Raw genomic sequence first — 21,009 nt, forward strand, 5'->3', positions numbered from 1 at the left:
AGTCTGTCTGAGTTCTCCAGTTCACGGCCTCTCGGGCCGTGTCCAGTCAAAGCGTTGGCCCGTGTTTACAAACAAATGAAGCGTGTGGAAGGAGACGCTAATGTCGCTGCATGCTCGGTGATCGTGGTTCAGTGCACTCAACTACGGAGCTTATGCGAAGAAATGAACTGTGTCAAATGCGTATCGGTCACGCTGAAACTGAAACCGAAACTAGTTTATTGGGAACTACCTTGCGCAGTAACACAGAGCAGGTAGCCTCCCCCTCCCCCTCCCTCCGTAGCTTTCGCTCCATTGCCACAGAAAGTTGTCCCCGAGTATAAATAAATGCGGGAAGACGCACCCGCTTCACGCCTGCTTCCTACAAAGTGGTGACCCGGACGTTCCGCGCCTGTGACCCAGCCAGTGGCACACCGACATGGCGAATACCGGAGTTTGAGCCGCGCAACCTCCGAGGTTGGTTTATCAAGCTTGAGGCTACGTTCTCGCTGAACTACGTCACAATACAGCCGTTCAAGCACTCCATCCTTTGGGAGACGCTTCCGCTCGAGCTCCGCTGCGTCCTCACCCTACCACCGCCCAGCGAAACCCCCTACGACGACCTTCGCGCTGCCGTGCTCGCGCACTACGGTTTCACAGACGCGCTGTTTCGGCCTGCAGCAGATGAGGTACCGGCACAGTCCGCTCACGCTTCGCCACCGCTTGGCAGGCGTGAAGAGCAGATGCGGCTTCACGCCTGCTTCCTACAAGACAATCACGAACAAAGGCAACGTCTTACAGTTGGCAACCTATTTTGATGAGTGTAAATGCACTGCAAAGTTTGGCGCTACCACTTGCTTGCAAAAATAAAGATCAAAGAACCGGGGAAATATTTGCAATGCACAATCAGAAAACAAGGCAACAAATGCGCCCTCCAGCCGTCCATAGCACTCTCACAGCAAGACGTAGTGTATTTAGGTAAGGACATGTGATGCAATTCATAGTATCGATGTGTGACATGCACCAAGAGTGTGTATATATGTTTCTTCTTTTCAAAATAAATTTTAGTTGTGAGTGGCACCCTGGTTGTGCTTACCTCCGTCTTTCTTTCTGTGTCTTTTTGTGCTTAGTGAACATGTGTGTTTAAAGGAGGGCTGCATTTTGTGAGGTCACGAATGCAGATTTCACGAGACTTCTTTGAGGACTCGTGGTGTTCCAACATTGCTTAAATGAGTGCTAATAGGATGCTTACTTCAAAAATGTCACTGTAGGTGTTAATGTACCACATGCAGCTGTATGCCATGTGCTCGTCGTGAGAAACCAGCTTCCTCACTTACAATGACATGCACATTTAGTGAAAAGTGTGAACAGACCCCTCACATAAATTGTTTTCTATGTGCATGGAGCCTGACTTGAATGAGAAGCCCTTTTCCAAATCGCATACCTTCAGTGTGCTACACATCTCTCCACAAATATACAAGCTCTCGTTGCCTGCACTGCTGAACGGTGTATACACTGGGCTTTTACCATTAAATGGCACTACCTGCATGGTGGCTCCAACGCCATGAGTGCGGTTGCACTCTGCCGCACGGGCAGCACATTGCCCAATGCGAAACGTGGTTTCTGGCGGGGTGTTGGCAAGAACGTTCGTGTGGATTGTGTGTTTTCTGCGTGATCCGTGGGTTCACGAATTCTTTGTTGCAAGGAGTAGCCAGCATTGTTTTCGCTTGGAAATTTCGGACTCCACTGTTCACGCCTCCTACAACTGCAGATGCTAAGCAGGCCGCACAACAAAAACAAGCGTGCCATTTTTCTTCTTCCTGAATGTTAGGGCGGTGGTTGAGAACTTTACGCAGCGAATGCAACCGTCAAATGGTTGGACAGACACAGCGGCATGGATAACGCACCTGTTTCGTGCTATCTCGGTATCATTACCGTGTGCTGCTTTCCTTATTTCTTGCCTTGCTTCAAACCATAGCTTGAGTAAGGAAAATTTCTCTGTCCATGGCTGCAACGATATTTATGTGATGACGGCGTGCAAGATGAGCCACCCAGGCATACTGCACGCGTATTGAATAGGGAAGATGGTGAGGTGCTGTGGTGACAGTGTTCTGGTGCGTCGCACGCATGAACGTCCTCCTCCTGAGCTCCCAATAAAGCTGGGCTTTCATGCACAGGGTCTGGATGGGCACAATTGTGGGGTAACTACGTGATAAAATTAGTTGCAGCAGTGACGACAGATTTGATGAATGAATTTCAAGTGTTTTTTTTTTCGGTGTAGACGAAGCGGAAGTTATAAGCTGAACAAGATCATGGGACACGCTTTGACTACTTCAAAAACAGCACAGAAATAAGTAAACAATAAAGAGCACTCTAGTTTATCACTCCATACATCTTCGTCTCTGCGCTGTTTTTGAAGTATTCAAGCTGTGCACCCAGCGTCAAGCTGTAGTGTGTTACCTCTAAACACCCTTGGTCATTAGAAAAGAGGCAAATGCGACAAAAGGGCTAGATTGCCCAGAATTACCTGAGAAGCGGCATTGCACGCATGTAGGCACGTTCACCTCAAAACACTTGAAGTAGCCTATGTTAAGGCTGCGTGCCCATTCGGGTTCGTCTCACCCATGAAGTACACCGGCTACCTTAATTTATAAACATTTTAGCACTATGTAATGTTTCAAACATGTGACGAGGGACCACCTGAAATGAAACGGGTGCAACAGATTTGGGGCTGAATAACTTCTTTGCGAATTCATCGAATGAAATCAGACCGTCTTCAAGCACCCCCCTAGCGTTCGCTTCAAAAAAAAAAAAAGGGAGAGAAAAGAAACGGCTTGTTTGTTTTTGTTGTGCGGCCTGCTTAGAGTCTGCTGCTGTTGAAGGCGTGAACAGCGCAGCCCGGAATTTTTAAGTGTGAACAATGCTGGCTACACTTACGACAAGGCTTTTGCAAGCCCACGGATTAGCAGAAAAAAAACACTGTCCACACGAACGTTAGTGCCAACCCCGTGCTCCAAACCATGTTTCGTGTTGGGAAAAGCGCTGCGGGAAAAGCACTGCCCATGCGGCAGAGTGCAACCGCACTTATGGCGTCGGCACCGCCACGCAGGTAGGGCTGTTGCATGGTAGAAAGTCCAGTGCATACACCCTTCAGCAGTGCAAGCAACAAGAGCTTGTATGTTTGTGGAGAGGTGTTTAGCGCACTCAAGGTATGTGGTTTGGAAAATGGCTTTTTATTCAAGTCAGGCTACGTATACATAGAAAACGATTTATGTGAGCGGTCTGGTTACACTTTTCACTAAATGTCCATGTCATTGTAAGTGAGGAATCTGGTTTCTCATGGCGAGCACATTGCATATAGCTGTATGTGGTACATTAACACTTACAGTGCCATTTTTTAAAGTAAGCAACTAATTAGCTCAAATTTAAGCATAGCGCTCATTTATCTTTTAAACGAAGAATTATGCCTGTGATATGCTTCAAACTCAATGCAGCTGATGTGCTGCATTTTGCCTCTCCTGTGGCGTTGGAATCATGGACCGGCGGTCTTTTTTTTCCATCTGCTGGCGCATTCAGGAGTGCTTGTAAAAGTTTTTCTAGCTAAGTAAGCCTTCCCACTCAATCGGAATTTTGAAATAACTTTTTCGGTCAGATTGGAGAAAAAGCTACATGGCGACGGTCTATGGAATGTGTGTTGGGTCATGACCAAAACCGCCACTCTGCCCATCAATGTGCTGAAGTGTTCTCAAAAGGGAAGACAGTTTCGCCATCCGGGATGAGCTCTCAGGCTTGCTGCGACAATTCTAAGAGTTTGTTGAACACGGCCCGGTGTACTTTGTTGGCGATAGGGTCATTGGCCAACATTGAGAGCAGGATGTTTTGTGTCCTCTTTGGTGGCCGTCAGAATTTCTGCAGCTGGAGCACCCCTCTTTACTCTGGAAAAACAAATCTTCATGTGCACCACTCATTAAAATTGGTCTTATCAATGTAGTTGCACTACATTGCCCTCATTCTGCAGTGATTCTGCGTACTCATGGCACAACAATGCGATCCTAGTTCGCTTGTTCCAAAGGGGCTGGGGAAAGTGCTCCAATTAGCTCGTTATTCCGGTAGCAAGGATAATTTCAGCAGTTTGTCTCAGCTCGTCTCGGCGTGGCCAACTTCAGCGAATAGCTGTGGCAGTCTAGCAAGTGCTCAATGCTGGAGGAACTAATTTCAAGGCATGGCATGGTTTTGCTGAGACCAGATTGAATCTGAGAAAGAAAGACGGGTGATTGTCAACAATTTCAGTCACCGCTTGCACGACAGTCTCGTGGAAAGTTTTTGCTTAACCACCACGCGTTTTGTCAGTGTTGCGGTGTGTTGCTGCAATAAATAGCCATTTTGACGTTAATGCTAAGTACATCGCTGAGATGTTTTAAGTCGCCATCGCACCAATACATCTCAACAATTCGGGCTGGATGGACATTTGAAATGGAATTGTGCTTCTTCTCTTCACCAGGAGCTTTCTTGGTGGTCCATGAAAACGTGGCATTTTTTATCCATTCTGTGGAAAATATCTTATGTGTAGAGTTAACAGACAGTCACTACCCGCGAAGACCAGGAGAGCGTCTGTCAGTGTCTCTCGTCTAAATCGCCTGCTCACGTAACAATACACAGGGAAGTTCGTTTGGTAAAACACAAATCCTAAATGCCTTTGTTATTGAATTTTGAATCAACGTTTTTTCACAGTGTTAGCTGTTGTTTTCTAATACTGGTCGAGAAAAACTGTTGGAACGTCAAGGCAAAGCTCCTTGAGTAGGAAGAATCGCTGCACAATAAGGGCACGATGGTGTCTGCAGAGATTCTTCCTACTCAGGGTGCTTTGCCTTGAATTTCAGGCTTTTTTCACAACCACTATTACAAAACAACAGCTAACACTGCGAAAAAATATTGATTCAGAACTCAATAACAAAGGCATTTAAGAATTGTGTTTTACCAAAGGAACTTCCCTGTGTAACGTTACGCGAGCAGATGATTTAGATGGCAGGCACCGACTGAAAGCTCTTCCGGTTAGTGAATGTCTGTAATTTCTACGCATGAGATATTTTATGGAGAATGGATTAAAAAAAGTGTTTTCGTGGAACACTGAAAAAGATCATGGTGGAGAGAAGTACAACTCCGTTTCAAATGTCTACCCAGCCCGAATCCTTCACGTGTATTGGTGCGGTGGCGGCTTGAAGCTTCTCCCCGAGATGCTTGGCATAGATGTCAAGACGGCTACATTTCTTGCAGCAACGAACCGCAGCACCGCCAAAAAGCGTTGTTGTTAAGCAGATTTTCGATGAGGCTGTCATGCAAGGGCTGACTGAAATTGTTGACAACCACCCATATTTCATGCTTTCTCGGATGCGGTCTGCTCTCAACAAAGCCATGCCAGGCCTTGAGATTAGTTCCTCCTGCATTCACCACTGGTTTCACAGCCATGGCAGTTCGCTGAAGTTGGTCACAGTGAAGTGCCGTGAGTATGCAGAATTGTTGCTGAATGGTGTAGTGCGACTACATTAATGAGACCAATTTTAATGTGTGGTGCACATTAAGTTTTGTTTTGCCCGAGTGAAGAGGGGTGCTCCAGCTGTAAAACTTGTGACGGACACCGAAGAGGAAACAAACATCCTGCTCTTAATATTGGCCAGCAGCGTCCTTCACTGGAGTATCGCCAACAAGGCACACTGGGCCATCTTCGATGAATTCCTTGAAGAATCATTGCAGCGCGCCCGAGAACATGACCCTAATGGCGAAGCTGTCTTCACCTTTGACAATGCTCCAGCTTATTGACGGGCTGAAGTGGCGACTTTGGCCATGACCCAAGACAGAATTCAAAGACTGCCGCTGTATAGCCTTTTCTTCCATCCGACCAAAGTTTTTTTCAAAATTTAAATTGAATGTGAAGGCTTACCTAGATAAGCCTTGACAAGCACGCCTAAATGCTCCAGCAGGTGGGAGAAAATGCTGGTCCATGCTTGTGAATGCCACGGAAGGGGCAAAATGCAACACATCAGCCACATTGAGTGTGCTGCGTATGGGAGGCATTATGTTTCGGTTGCTTGCGCTGCACTGAACATGTAGAATATGCAAGCACCTTCACTGTGTCACTTAAAATGACACTGGTTGCAGTCATGAAATGGCATAGGACTGTTTGCTTATTCCTTGTTTGCCTAAATTAGGCTTGTTCAACGCAACATTTAAAAATCCTGCTGTAATTTTGAACTCCCAGTTAGTGAGAAATTTCACCTAAGCAAGTCACAGTCATGAACACATGTGTTTCTACAAGACAATTATGAGTTGGTAAACCAAACTTTTTTTTTTAATTTCGTCTTCGGAATGCTACCTGTGCTGTAGCAGGTGCTTTCTTTAGTAATATAAATGTTAAATTGTACTTCACGGCCATAGGGTGTCATTCAAACAGCTAAATATAATGGCAATATGTGAGTGTGGTGATTCGTCTATCTCATAGCTGCAGTAAAACACTTTCTACTTGGGTACAAGCTAAGAACAGTGATAGCTCATGTGGTGTATCACTCTGCTGAAGCGACAGATCCAGATGTCAACCTGCGCTCTTGAAAGGCAATTGGCTCATGCATGGCACTGTCTGCTCTGGCTGGGTGAGCTCCTGCGACTGATTTCATTGTGATGAGCTCGTGCTAGCACAGTTTCGAGTCTGGATGAGAGCTTGCTAATACAGACTGTTGGCTGATGGGCATCGAAGGATTGTTGGTCAAGCGACATTATTGGCCAACAAACATGTTGGCAAACAATGGACACATTGGCCAAAGTACATCATTGGAGATCATTGGCCAAAGCCTGTTGGCCAGTGGACATCAGGGTTAATGGGCCTTGCCATTTTTTAGGTCTTCAGCTGCACGCAATGCTGAACAAATACCCTAGCAACATTCCATGTTAACAGTGAACCAGGGCACACAGCTTTCCATAATTGCATGCTTTGCACACCAGCTTCAGACATTGCGCCATTTTTCTAAAACATTTTTTGTGGTGCTACCTACAGGCATAAATAGCAAGTAACCACTTGAATTTTTTTACCTGCAGTATTTCTGGAAAGCTACATCTCATTTTTGCCTTGTTTTTTTTTTTTTCTTTTTAGGTGCCAATGGGAACTTGAGGACAAAGGAGGACAAGGTAGGTGCCTGGAGCAAGGTACACCGCAAACAGCAACAGCTCTACGCGGTTTATGGGCTCCTGTTTCGGGATCCTGCATAGTCGTGAAGACAGCCTTCAAGCAAGGGATCTTCGAACACGTCTGCTGCGATGGATATAATAAAAATGAAGCCTGTGTGCATGGATAATACAGTTCCATGTCAACGCGCGAGAGTTGGCAGCATAGAGATGTCCTCTGTAAAGATATGAAGAGGCAATAAAAAAGAATGCAACTTTCCGAAATATCCTGCTGTAGCTAATCCAGCGCCAGCGCATGCGAATGTCAGCGCCAGCGCGCTCGAATTTCAGCGCCAGCGCGCTCGAATTTCAGCACCAGTGCGCGCAAATTTCAGCGCCAGCGCGCGCGATTTTCAGCGCCACCACAAGCGTTTTCAAGCGGGCAGCGCACGCGTTTTCGAGCGTACAGCGCCGCTGGAAAACGCGCGCGCTGGTCCGGAAATCAGGCGCGCGCTGGCCGCTGCCCGCCAGCGCGCTGACTTTTCGGATAGGGACGGTCTTCTCGAGGGCTGCCAGGCAGGCTTCAGGGTGGGGCGATCTACAAACGACCAACTTGTCGCGCTTGAATCATACATAAAGGACGCTTTCAATCACAAACAGTTTTGCACTACGGTGTTTTTTGACCTTGAGAAGGCCTATGACACCGCTTGGCGTTATGGGATCCTCAGTGACCTAAAGCCTTTCGGTGTTTCGGGCCATATGCTCAACACCCTTGCTAGTTATTTGTCCTAAAGAACGTTTCGCGTGAGAGTAGGTAGCGCACTCTCAAGAGTTCATGTGCAAGAAAACGGCGTTCCGCAAGGTGGAGTGCTAAGCTGCATTCTGTTCATAGTTCAGATGAACTCCCTTGGGAAGGCATTGCCACCTACAATATCTTATTCAATGTATGTAGACGACGTCCAGGTATCTTTTAAATCATGTAATATGTCCATCTGTGAGCGTCAAGTCCAGCTCGGTGTCAAAAAACTTGCCAGCTGGGCAGACAAGAACGGTTTTAAACTTAACCCAGAAAAAAGCACCTGTGTTGTCTTCTCCAGGAGGTGTGGGATCCATCCGGACCCAGACATTATCCTTAATGGCGTATCGATTCCTGTGAGGAAGGAACACAAGTTTTTATGTGTGGTGTTAGATGAAAGGCTTACATTCATCCCTCACATTAAACAATTGAAACATAAATGTCTAAAGGCTCTCAACATTCTTAAAATCTTGTCCCACCAGTCATATGGAACGGATAAGCAACTCCTGTTACGTATTTTCACAAGCCTAGTGGGGTCTAGATTGGACTATGGGAGTGTTGTGTATGGGTCAGCCACTAAAACAGCACTTAAAATGCTCGACTCAGTGCTTCACTTGGGGCTTCGCCTCTCTTGTGGCGCATTCCGTACGGGCCCTGCACAGAGTCCTTACGCAGAGTGTGACAAATGGTGCTTATCACACCGGCGAACCTATGTTGACTTGTTATATGCCTCTACAATTTCATCAATGACCATCCTTTTAAACCGGTTTTTAATGATACATCCACATCAAAGCTCTTTTTAAATCACCCATCCATTCCTGTTCCCTTCTCGCTCAGAGTAAGAGACGGAGGTCACTATTCATGAGGTCTCTTTTTTAGACGCATTCAAGTCATCTATCACTGATCTTGTAGCACCATGGCATCTTCCTCCTGTTGCATGTGACTTGTCTTTCTTAAAATACAATAAGAACAGGACACCAAAAAGTGGGATTTTTCAGCATTTCATGTACGTGCAGGATAAATAGAAGGCTGCAGAGTTTTTCAGCGATGCATCGAAAACGTTCACTGCAGTGTCTTGTGCGGCGCATGGGCCGAATTTCGAAGCATATAGAACAATGAATGTAAAGACAAGTATTTTTACGGCAGAAGCATATGGCATTTTTCTTGTAAGTCACATAGTTGAACATCATATTCCTAAATCCATCATCTATACAGATTCGCTGAGTGTCGTCCGTACATTGTCATCCGGAGAGTCCTCGAAAAACCATGTAGTTAACCTTGTCTTGAAATCAATTGTGCTGGCATATTCTTCAAACGTTGAGGTGACTGTGTGTTGGGTGCCAGGCCACTCTGGCATCGGCGGAAATGAACTGGCGGATGAAATGGCCGCCAATGCTGCACTCCGAAACACAGTAGACATAACAACACTACCTTACACAGACCTCAAGCCACACATAAGACAACACTTGCGCAGAACATGGCAAACACACTGGAATGAACAGACAGACAACAAACTACATGTAATAAAGCCACACTTGTGGCGGTACACATCTGACTCACATAACAGACACATGGAAGTTGCCTTGGGTAGGCTGTGGATAGGGCACACCCATGCAACGCACTCTTATCTGCTGATGGGATCTTCTAGACCCCAGTGCAACAGGTGCGGAGAGGCCCTATCCGTAGTGCACATACTAATCACATGCAAGGCACTTCACACAACACATCACGAACACTTCAGAGAACTCTACAGACAACATATTCCCCTACATCCATCAATGTTTCTAGGTGACTATGCAATGGTTTCCGTAAAACGTGTGTTTGAGTATTTGTCAGACGTCAAGTTTTTAAACCTCATTTCCTATCACGCATAATCAAAACTGGCCCTATACACCAGCCATCACCATTATCTTTAATTGATTTTACTATGTTCGGCTTACATGTTGTTATACCTACCCTTGTGTGGTAATCACTTGTCTTTATTAAATAACCTCTTCTTTGGCGCTATTTGCCCTTGTTGGCCTTGCGCCATTGAACACTAACCATCATCATCATTTGCCTTTATTTTCAGAATCGCGTATGCTTCAAAAATCTCCCTGCTGCACGCACCCCTGTAACGCTTTGTCACTTCGCGTGCTTCGAGGCGTGGCGCACAGCCTTTGCAGTCTTTACAGTGGGTGGCCAGGTTGCTGCCGGTAAAACTGCGGAGGCTGTCGGCGTGTACCCTCAGTCGATCATTAATGCATCGGCTCGTTTGGCCAATGTATCATCACCCACAAGACAAGGGGGTTTCGTAGACGACGCATGCTTGACAGTTAAAAAAGCAAGGCTGAAAGGGGGGCTAGTTGGTTGTACATCTTCTTGAACCGCGCTGTTTTAAATCTTAGACAAGGGTAGACCACACAAGGACGGGACAAAGCGCGAGTCCCGTCCTTGTGTGCTCTTCCCTTGTCTAAGTTTTAAAACCGCACGGTTCAAGAAGAGTTCACAAAGCGCTTTTCGTGTCTTTTCCGGCACCCCGCATGTGTATCTTCTTCGGAGTTTACACGCTTACACATCTTGTGTAGCTAGTTAGGTGCCGAAAAAACAACACGAACCCCCACCTTTTCCCTAGCTTTCTTGATCCTGTGCCCAACATTATGGACATGAGGTAAAACGGCCTTGTCGTTTTGCTTGTCGCCCTTGCCCCGTTTGCACGTCGTCTTCTTGGTGTGTGACTCGACAAGAAGCTTCTCGCCAATGCCAAGATAAGGTCGCAAGGAAACCTTGCTTCCTTCAGTCGCTCCACCTGTGAACAGAAACTCGCCTCAGCTTGGTGTGTGCACGAGCGCTGCAGCGCATTCCCGAGAGCTGACGTGAACTGAAGCGGTACTTTTTGGATTGAGGGGAATAGATCCAACGCACATGGTCACGGTTCACCTTGGGCTCTATATCCAACAACCGCATCAATCCCCCGACCGGTGCTTCCATTGTTTACGAAAAGACATTGAGGGTGGAACGAAAGAGTTCAAAACACTTCTTCAACTTGATGTGTAGTGCCCTCTGAATTGAGCTGATACAGCACTAGGAAGTCGTCAACGAAGCAGAAAATCTTAGTGACGTTAGTGCGGAGCAACGGAAGCAGTTGACGAAGTTTTCTGTCAAAACGTGCGAGTAGGAGATCACCCAATATTGGGGCAAGACACGACCCTATACATACGCCGTCTTTAGGAACATAGGAACAAGCACACACCCCTTCAATTGGCTCAGCTGGTTGGGCCACTGGCATCGTCGCAGAGTCATAACCACCAGTTGTGCTGAATCTTTCATTCGGAGGCCCGAACCTTACGTCCGCAGTGTTGGGCACAGGATCAAGAAAGCTGGTGAAAAGGCGGGGGTTCATGTTGTTTTTCTGGCACCTAACAAGCTACTTAAGTTGTGTAAGCTCTGAAGAAAATAGGCATGCGGGGTGCCGGAAAAGACATGAGAAGTGCTTTGTTAATTGTCAAGCATTCGTCGTCTACGAAACCCCCTTGTCCTGTGGGTGATCATACATTGGCCAAACGGGCCAATACCTTAATGATCGACTGAGGGTACACGCCGACAGCCTCCGCAATTTTACCGGCAGCAACCTGGCCACCCACTGTAAAGACTGCAAAGGCCTGGAAGCATGCGAAGTGACAAAAGTGTTACAGGGGTGCGCGCAGAAGGTAGATTTTTGAAGAGTACATGATTCTGAAAAAAAAGGCGAAGATTGCGTCAGTTCACCGTCGGTGTCTCTACTAAGCACCGAGATTGCGTTTTGTGACTGGACTCTTGGGGGTGATTTTCAGTGCCCTTGGACTACCCCAGCCCTCGCCTTGTTTGTTTATGTGCGAAGCGATTGCACATGCCTAGTGGAGAGTGCCTTGCCTCCCGTGCACCGTGCCCCCGTGTTGCCCTCAGTCTTTTGGCTGTAGTTATGGTTGTTTATCTTAGTCCTGTGCCCTAGGTTATCGCACATTCGTAGATCGCAGTTTCCTTCATGATGTGTTTCTCACTCAAATAAGAAATCACTTGCTAGTCTGTGCCCTGTGTGCCTAGTCATCTTCTTTTGTGTCCTCGTTTTATGCGCAGTTTTCTTTTTCGGAATGTACCAACTAGCCCCAGCTTGCATTTTATTCTACTTAATATAGGTACTAAGGGAATAAGGTCAACTGAAACTTTTACCATACAGGGAAAAATGAGGATGCATGAAGCGCTTTTTGTGCCGGGCAAACTAGCACAGCAGTCAGCAGCATGATTACATATCTGTGAACGCTTTTCTGCTAAAGGAATGCAGTCGCTAAAGGTGAGGTATTTGTGTAAATTTGAGGGATGCTTACTGCACAAGTGCTGTTCAAGAAATCGTCGTCTGAACTGCTTCGAATGCCAAACCTAGATAAAAATGGGAACTGGGTATACATTGCATACATTTTACTTTTCCCCTTGCCAACACTGGCTTATGGCGGAGTGATCTGGAGCACTAGGTATATTGTTATGCAATTCAGAAGCTCAAATCCCACTAGCACGTTTTATTTTTTTTAAGTGGTTTATTTGTTTTTGGGCGGTATTTTCTATACTGAATTCACAATTTTGGCGCTGTAACATTCATTGCCCCACAAGCGAGTTTGCAGAATGCATGCAGACTGACACTGACGCGCTGGCGAATTCTCCTTGGCGTGGTGTTGCCATAAGCACCAACTGCTTGTGGGCACCGTCCTGAATCGGCCGACCGCTGGCCTGGTGCGAACACGCCTCTTACGATACAGGTACAAGCCAGGCAAACACCAAAGGTTGGGGAAAACACAGCGCTTTGGGTGTCTCCGGTTGTGTGGACGGCATTCATCCACTGCGTATGCCTCAGATAGTGATTGTTGCGATTCTAAGCTGTGCTGGCAGGCTTATCTGACGCATTTTACAGCTGACAACATACGAGAAGCGCGGTATGCCGATTATTCAGATATCAAGAATGGCCAGCCAACGATAACGTCAGATCAAAAGCATGTTACCGCATTTAGCAGCATAATTTACAGGCTTTGTTTTGTGAATTTAGGGCTACAAAAGGCGGTGCGCAAATTACGTGGGTACTTCGCGGAAAAGCCTGAAATGACTTGTAAACGGTGGTCCGCGGAATATACAAAGAAAAACTCAAGTATGATAGCACAACCTAACAATACTCGTTTATTGGGTACACAGTCAAAGGTACAAAAGTACACAGAAAAGTAGTTGAAATAAAAAAGTGAGAAGTACACAGTCAAAAGTACAACGTAAAAAATAGTCAAAAGTACACAACATACTTTTGACCAGTCCAGTCCAGTTGCGGTCAAGTCTGAATCGCTGGTCGATAGGTCCGACCCCAAGTCTACATCATAGCCGCCGTCACTGCCCCTCAGAGCGCATCGTCCTCAGTTCCGTTGAGCGCACTCGACGGCCCCTTCTTCTTGAAGCTGTGCTCCAAGATTCTGGGGAAGACAAAGCTCAAAGCTGTCTCCAGTTGCAGTCTTTATCCTCCCAGTGGGAGTGAGTCCATGCTCTCCGCAGGCCATCCACTCGACATACAACTTGCACACATAGTCCATGAACGGTTTGTTGACCGACACATCCAACTGCTGCAGGGCAGGTGTTAGGCAACCCGAAATAACGGCCTGGTTGGTCCGCATGTCACGCAACTTCTCCCTTACACTCTCTACAAGATGCCCTTTAAAGCTCGCGTGCACCTACAGCGATGAAAGTCGCAGCAAAGCCCCCAGTCTTTTGCTTCAGACAGTGTCAATACAATCCCGCATTAGCTCCTCATTCATCCACCCGGTTTCCTGTGCATGGACGTGAAATCGACCTCCCAGCTTCATTTTGGGCACCGCCTTTCTCTCGAAAACGACAAAGGGCGGGAGTTTGCGGCCATCTGCTGTCACGGCAAGCATCGATTGATTGATTGTGGGTTTAACGTGCCGACGCAACGCAGGCGATGAGGCGCGCCGTAGTGGAGGGCTCCGGATTAATTTTGACCACCTGGGGATCTTTAACGTGCGCGGAAATCTCGTACACACGGGCGTTTTTGCTTTTCGCCTCCATCAGAAAAGCGGCCGCCGCGGCCGGGAATCGAACCCGCGACCTCGTGCCCAGCAGCGCAACGCCTTAGCCACTGAGCCACCGCGGCGGGTGTCACGGCAAGCATCACCGTGCAGCGTTATTTTTTGCAGCCGGCGGTCTTGATGGGCACAGATAGACATATTTTTCGCTCGTTTTGCTGTTGGGCGGCATGTTGAACATCGCCGATGTTTCTTCGGGGCCCCCAATCGGGGACATGATGAAGCTTCCCGTCCAGTGTAATCCAACCACAATGTGGTGAAACAAAATTTCCTCCTCATAGTCCCGTGGCCGGTGGCAGAGGGTCATTCTCCGCCTGAGACACAGCTGGTGGCGTCTCATGAAGTAGATCATTCAGCCTCTGTTCGCCTTGAATACCACAGCAGATACCCCTTCCTCATGTGCGATCTTCGTTGCCTCACACTGCAGCATCTTGCATGACGCTGCGAGACAGGACGACTTCAGCTGTTGAACATACTTCAACAGCTCTTTAGCCACGGCAGGAAACTCCTTGCTTATGTCACCAAAACACCCTCCTTTTAGGTTTCGTATTTTGGTGTGAACCCTTCTGCTTTCTTAAATACCGCACATGGCTGTCGTTCACGTTAAAGTGCTTTAAGGTGACACGGCTTCTTTTTTACTCGGCAAACGCAGTGACACCGAGTTTGAATTTCGATGTATGGTTATTGTAGCCCATCCTACTGTAACAAAAGGTAATTGACTGGCGGTGAAACAAGAACACGTAGGGTGGATTCCATCACAGCGCATATGCAGGAAAGAGAGGCAGAAGATTCCGTCGCAGCGCAAACGCACAAAAGTGGAGCCGGCACTTGGCAAGGCTCGGGCAACATGGCGGCGGGGCTGATATGCCCTCACACCTCTAATGCAGAAATTAGTCCTTGCGACTCCGCGGAGGCGTTTGTGCGTGTTGTGTGTGAATTCTCACCATGGAGGAGAATGGAAAGGAGGTGGAAGGCTCACGCTTGGGCAGTTCTGCCTCCAACGGAAAGTAGGGTTGCCACCTTTCCCCGAAGAAAAAACCGGCCCTTCGGGGGAGGGGGGGGGGGGGGGGAAGAAGGGTGAATTTGTGTTGGAAAAAAAGAGCCACGTTTTTTTTTTTTTTTTGCCCCACAATGCCATTTATTGTGCTGTTATCCTACAAAGAAATCAACATAACATTTGTACTGAAAGTGGTTGAGATTTTGGTTATTGCTCTGAATGGGCTGCACTGAAAAGTAACCGCACTTGCTGACCGCGCCGGCGGAATTTCGTTGCGTTGTTCCCCCCTTGTACCCCTTCCATCTCAGGAATCGCGCTCGGCCACGTATTTTCTCTGCCCGCGTATCTGCACAGCTTGTCGACCCGTATTTATCATCATAGTTGCTGTATTGACGCTTTCAAAAGACCAAAAAATGAATAACCGCGGCATGATAGCCAAAAAACCGGCCAATGCCGGCCGGTTTTAGGTAGAGACCGGCAACCGGCCCGCTGCCTAAAAAACCGGGCGGGCCGGTCCAAAACCGGTCAGGTGGCAACCCTAACGGAAAGGATGATTTAAGTGATGCGATTGATTTTATTGTCTGTAGGGTTTAATGCGCCAGTGCAACGCAGGCTATGAGGTGTGCCGTAGTAGAGTGCTCCAGAATAATTTGACCACCTGGGGATCTTTCATGTGCGCCTAAATCTCAAACATTGGCGTTTTTGCTTTTTGCCTCCATCAAAAATCGGCCGCCGCGGCTGGTAATTGAACCCGCATCCTTGTGCTCAGCAGCACAACACCTTATCCACTGTGCCACCGCGGCGGGTAGAAGTAGTGTGCATGTGTTGGGAAGAGCGGGTAGCCGGGTAGGACACCTGAATGTTCCTTCTCGCCTACACTCCGTCACAGAGGGGCGATGGGGAAGAATATCCAGGCGCGGACACGGAAAAAGTGAAAAAAAAAGAAGACAATGCACGTGCAGTATTGTGTATCATGTGTGTATCATGCGCCATGCCGCCATCCAAAGCGTGCTTGTTTAGTGGGCGCGCTGATCGGTTGTCTTGGGCGAGACAGGGAGTGCAAAATATGTAGGTAAGTTTTGTTTCTGTAAACCTGGCAAAACTTAAGGGTGTGCAAATTATGCGAGTAAATACGGTATTTTACAGAACCAAAACAAACTGGTTTAAATTCTAATCTTGGACATCGTCCAATTACATATAGTAACTTGTATGAATATCACTGCTTTAGTTGCTGTGGCTGCCTCAGACCGCGCATGGCCGTTTTTCCCCCTTCAGGCCTCATAAAATAAATACCGCCTTATCGACAGGATAAACGATGAAAAGTGTGTCTATTTGAGCCATTATACGCAGTTCAAACAAAAAAGACAGGAGCTTGACAAATTCACTTCGGTGTCCTTTGAATACCCCACAACCCGCTGCTGTGGCTCAGTGGCTAAGGTGGTGTTCAGCTGAGCCTGAGGTCGCAAGTTCGCTTTTCGATTGTGGCGGCTGCTTTTCTGATGGAGGTCGAAATCAAAAACGCCCTTGTGCTCGAGATCCCGTGCAGGTGGTCAAAATGTTAATCTGGGGCCCTCCACTATGGCGCGCCTCATCGCCTGTGTAGCGTCGGGGCGTAAAACAATCAATACTCCCTCGTGCCTTTGTCTCTCCTCTCTATCTGCCTGTCATGCCCTCCCCCACTCCATACACGAGTGGACATACTGGTGTCCATCCCTAGGTGTGACAATTTACAGCTGCTGGTGCACATTCCTTTCTGCCTTCCTGGAAATTCATTCTTTTTGATAAAGGATAAAAATTACTGCAGCCTTAATTCTTATACTTGCTTTCTGGCACCTATACCCATCAATAATACAGTGGAACCCCACTACAACGAACTCAGCTTCAACGAAATTTCCGTTTCGACGAAAAATTTCCAATTCTCCATCAGTTAGCCAGAGAAGCTAGTGCAACACAGTCCTCGCCCCAAAGAACTATTTGTGTGGCTTGCTTTCGCATCAACGAAATTTAATAAGTAGCTGTCTGTCTGATACCTTTCACTGCTCACTACTGGTACCCATTGTGTGTGACACAGTGCCTTGTGTTCTACCCAGGCATTCTGCTGGCACGGGGCAACACGGCTGAAGGCAAGAAGCAAGGACACTCAGATTCATGGGAACAAGCCAGACTGCTGATGACTGCCACATGAAGCTATCATTCCTGCTCATAAGTATATAGTAGGTTGACGGTTACCTTTTTTTGTGAGAGCTTTCTCCTGTAATTCTTTCTGCTTTAACACATATACCTAATGTTGCACTACAAATAAAGCTTGGTTTTCAAAAGATCACAGGTTGATTTTATCATTTTGTTTTACACAGGATAGAAAACATGTGAAATGAGACCTAGCTGGCATCAAGCAACTCTATTCTTGTGAGTGTATGTGAATACCCCCTATTTATGTTGTGCTAACATCGCCTTCAGTTGTGCTGCCCGCTTGATGCTTTCTTTGTTCACACAGGCCGGTAGTGAATGTTGCTGCCAGCTGTCAACAATTAACATGCCCAGAGGTTGCTTCCAGAATACTCAACAATGACCAGCCCTTCTCCTGTTAGGTATCTTTTAAACTGCGTGCCAGTTTAAGCAAAGATATTTATTTGGAGAACAGCGGGCAGTCGAGTCAATGTTGCAAAAGCAGCTGCTGGGTGCGTCAATTGTGGGGACAGCACGTAGCTATATTTCAGGCTAACCTGTGTGTACAGAGAAAGAATTTAGCGGGTGCCACGAAGGAACCCCTGAGTAAACGTGGATAACTTAATTCCTGAGACCTCTTGAAAAGTTCTCAAAAACTCCATGAAAAGAACTTATATAGACGTCAACAAGAAGGTGTTGAGACATCCTACAAGAAGTCCTGTAGATGTTTTGCTAGCACCCAGATAGACGTCTATAAGCGTCGCGTTAGCAGAGCTACAATACTTCTTCTTCAGGACGGCTTTTATAAATAACTTCTTAGCCGAGATGTCTCTAAGCAGTTCGAATCGTCTTGTGTATATGACTTTTAGACTTACAATAGCCCTTTTTGCGTTTCATGGATCTGTGGGATTTTGTGAAAACAAATGGCCGAGTACCTGCTCCTTTTGTTGCAAATGTCAACAAAGGACGACAGTCCTCGGTCGACATTGGCCAAGTAAATGCCTCCAAAACCAGTGAAAGTAACTGCAGCGGACTCTCTGTAAACAGATCCCCTGCTAACCGAGGAAGTATAATCCGTTTATTGGCAGCTTTGTTTCTGCAGTGAATGTATGTGCACTGTGCATTGCGAAATATAGATAGGAAATCGTTACATTTGCAGAACCTTCTTGCAAAAAGTAGCTGTGGGGAGTTTTTTGGCAAGTACTAGTAGTAGTGGACAAAGTCGTTGCGTCAGTGAATTAAAGGAAAACTGCGACTCGCGTACAGGAAAAACGTCTTTATTTATTTATTCATTCATCTATTACAGACACTTTCATGGCCCATAGGGCACAACAGAAAGGAGTGGTGAAACAAGAGAAGAGAATATGAAGTTTTTGCAACAGTGGAATGCTTAAGATGCGCGTATGGCAACAGTGAATGTACAATATTTACACGACATGCAAACAATACCCAATCTGCTATAATATTGTACGAAGAATAGGCATTATGTACAGCAGTTCTGACAAGGGTTGTATCAGTAATGAATGCGATGGCGGCGAGGAGTTGGTGCTTTTATCAAAAACAACAAAAAAGGTTCCAAGACCCTTTCGCCCCCCCCCCCCCCCCCCCCCCCCGACAGTAAGGTAGGAAGGAGAAAAATGCTCGCGAAGGACTGGAACACAAATGTTGATTTGAATCTCCCGCCCTCAGGCCGCTTCTACGAGTCTCGCGGAGAAGCATGCAGATGGCGCCACGCGGCTGCCTAGAGGCAGAAATGCTTCCAACTCGTTCGTGCCTCTCCAAACACACAGAAACATCCCTCTCGCGAGGGGCACGATCAAATGCAGAGCATTTCCGGGGGCGCACGACGTTAAGTAGTTTGCGTTACGTTAATGTTGTTGCATTTGTGGAACTGCTGACGAGAGAGCGCTCGTCAGCAGTAATTTGAATGAGTCAACGATATAAGGCGCGTTCGTAGCGTCCCAATCTGTGTCGGCTTTGTGGCGCAGTGGGTACAGCACCATGCACATTGCGTTCCGCCCGCAGGGTCGAGGGATCGAAACCTGGCGCCGGATAGTATTTTCTTTTATATAGTGTAGGGGGAGGGGTGCAGACAAGAACGGTGCGGACTACGACGGGACAACGCGGGTGACATCGTGAGTTACTGAAATGCTCTGCATTTTAAAAACACAGACGAGAACATTTTACGCCGCACTGAGAGGTCAGGCCGCTTAACTTTTTTTTTTTTTGATTGACGAAACACTGGCAGTATGTTAATAGGACAAATAGACAGATTTAGTTGGGCGCGCGCTCCGGACGAGCGTACGCCCCGTCGGGGCGGGTCGCGACTGCGCATGCGCAGTACGCTACGCAAACGCCCCGGCGATGCGGTGCTACGCACGCAACGGCTGGGAGCGTATGCTCCGGGGCGCTTGCGGGGCGCTGCGGACCTGCTGGGAGGCCCCTTGCTTTCAAAATGGCTGCTGCCTCGGCGATGTCGGCGGCCGGTCGTGGCAGGAGGTTCCCCGACTGAAAACGCGGACCGTCGCGTGTTTTTCTCGTTAGGCGACAACGTTTCAGTTCCAACAGGCATGCAGACCAGAAATGAGCGACCAAGGACAACCTGGATGGCTCCCGAAGCGGGCGGCGGTGTTTATGTGCGTGTCGCGGCGGTGGAATGCGCGCAGTGTTGGTGCAGATCGGCGGCCTCCATTCAGGGAATTCAATAATTTTCGCCTGCGCCGTCGTCGCGCCCTCGGTTGCGAGCCGAGGACGTTGCGCTACCGTGTGAAACGTGAAGGATTTGTAGTTGGACTCCACGAATAAGAGGAAGTGAGTAATAGGAACGCATCGTGTATCTTATCGAGTTGCTACACCCGGGTGAAGTGTATCACTAAACCGCCGTGCCAGCCTACCCGCTGTTTCATTTTGCGCGTCGCATTAGCGTCGCATGCCATGCTCAGTTGTATTTGTCGCATGGTTCTGCCGTATTTCATCGCTGAATAAAGTGAGTATCCCGAGCACTGCGTGTTGCTTCAAAACTTCGGCGTCGCGCGGTTGAGCAAAACAATGCGACGGGTGTATCATATTTTTCCTTAATACTGATTACAGCGTTGCCAGATTGAAAAGAGGAATTCCACACCAGCTTCCTGCCAAAATTTCACCAGATTTCACCAGCAATGAAAAAAAAATGTCAGATATGACATATTTCCAGCTACTTCACTTATTTTTAATCGTCGGCAGCAAATCACGTCTTCTAACTGTTTTTTTTTTTTTCATTTTCACTGCCCTCTTACAGCCTAAATTAAACCATTTTTTCGATAAAATAATAAACTTATAAGAAAGGAGTCGAAACACACGTACTACAATACAGTCCTTAAAGGGGCACTGACACAAAATTTTGAAGGCGAGATAACGTCGGAGATAGATTGGTGGGAACACATATACATCATCTGCAAAATATCAGCGGCGAATACAGCCTAGAACATATTTAAAATCAATTTTGAAGTGTGCGAAACGCAACCGAGCAGCCAGCAGAGGACCACGCGCAATTGTAAATAAACAACATCCAAACACGTCACGAGTTTGTTTGCCGCTTCCGCACTACCGGCGTTTTACGCGGGCTCGCCGCTCCAATCGGAGGGCCGGAGGGCGGAGCTTCTGCTCTCGAGAACGAACGACCCGGTCGTTGGCGGCGGAGGCGCCGTGATTTCGTCAGCTCATCGGGCAGCTGGCCGCGACCAAAGTTCTACAGCGATTCCAGGCACTCTGTTTCTATTACTGTTTATTACCACTGGATGCGAAAACGCGCCGGAGGCACGAAAAGCTCACTGAGCTAGCCGCACGGTCGCTGT

At 47.5% G+C, this 21,009-nt stretch overlaps 1 protein-coding gene and 1 long non-coding RNA gene across 11 annotated transcripts in view; both read left to right on the forward strand.

Annotated features, from left to right (window-relative positions):
- The window catches only part of LOC144162273 (uncharacterized), a 61,423-nt gene extending 43,984 nt beyond the window's left edge, over positions 1-17,439 (forward strand). For 7 of the 10 annotated variants that reach the window (XR_013320639.1, XR_013320638.1, XR_013320641.1 and 4 more), the window contains one exon: positions 7,118-7,404. Coding sequence is in view for 1 of the 10 variants with exons in the window: in XM_077692752.1 (XP_077548878.1) it covers positions 6,554-6,620; positions 7,118-7,233 (183 nt within the window). In the remaining 9 variants the exon portion in view is untranslated. Of the gene's footprint in view, positions 1-6,553; positions 6,621-7,117; positions 7,405-17,100 lie in introns of those variants that run through there. The other 3 variants (XR_013320646.1, XM_077692752.1, XR_013320640.1) reach the window with 2 other exon arrangements.
- LOC144162277 (uncharacterized) overlaps positions 1-21,009 on the forward strand; it is a 185,700-nt gene that overhangs the window by 58,478 nt on the left and 106,213 nt on the right. The gene's annotated exons all lie outside the window — the stretch shown is intronic.

The sequence above is a fragment of the Haemaphysalis longicornis genome, unplaced genomic scaffold (assembly GCF_048455015.1).
Source record: "Haemaphysalis longicornis isolate Haplotype H1 unplaced genomic scaffold, Haemaphysalis longicornis Haplotype H1 scaffold_12, whole genome shotgun sequence".
NCBI classification, from domain to species: Eukaryota; Metazoa; Arthropoda; class Arachnida; order Ixodida; family Ixodidae; genus Haemaphysalis; species Haemaphysalis longicornis.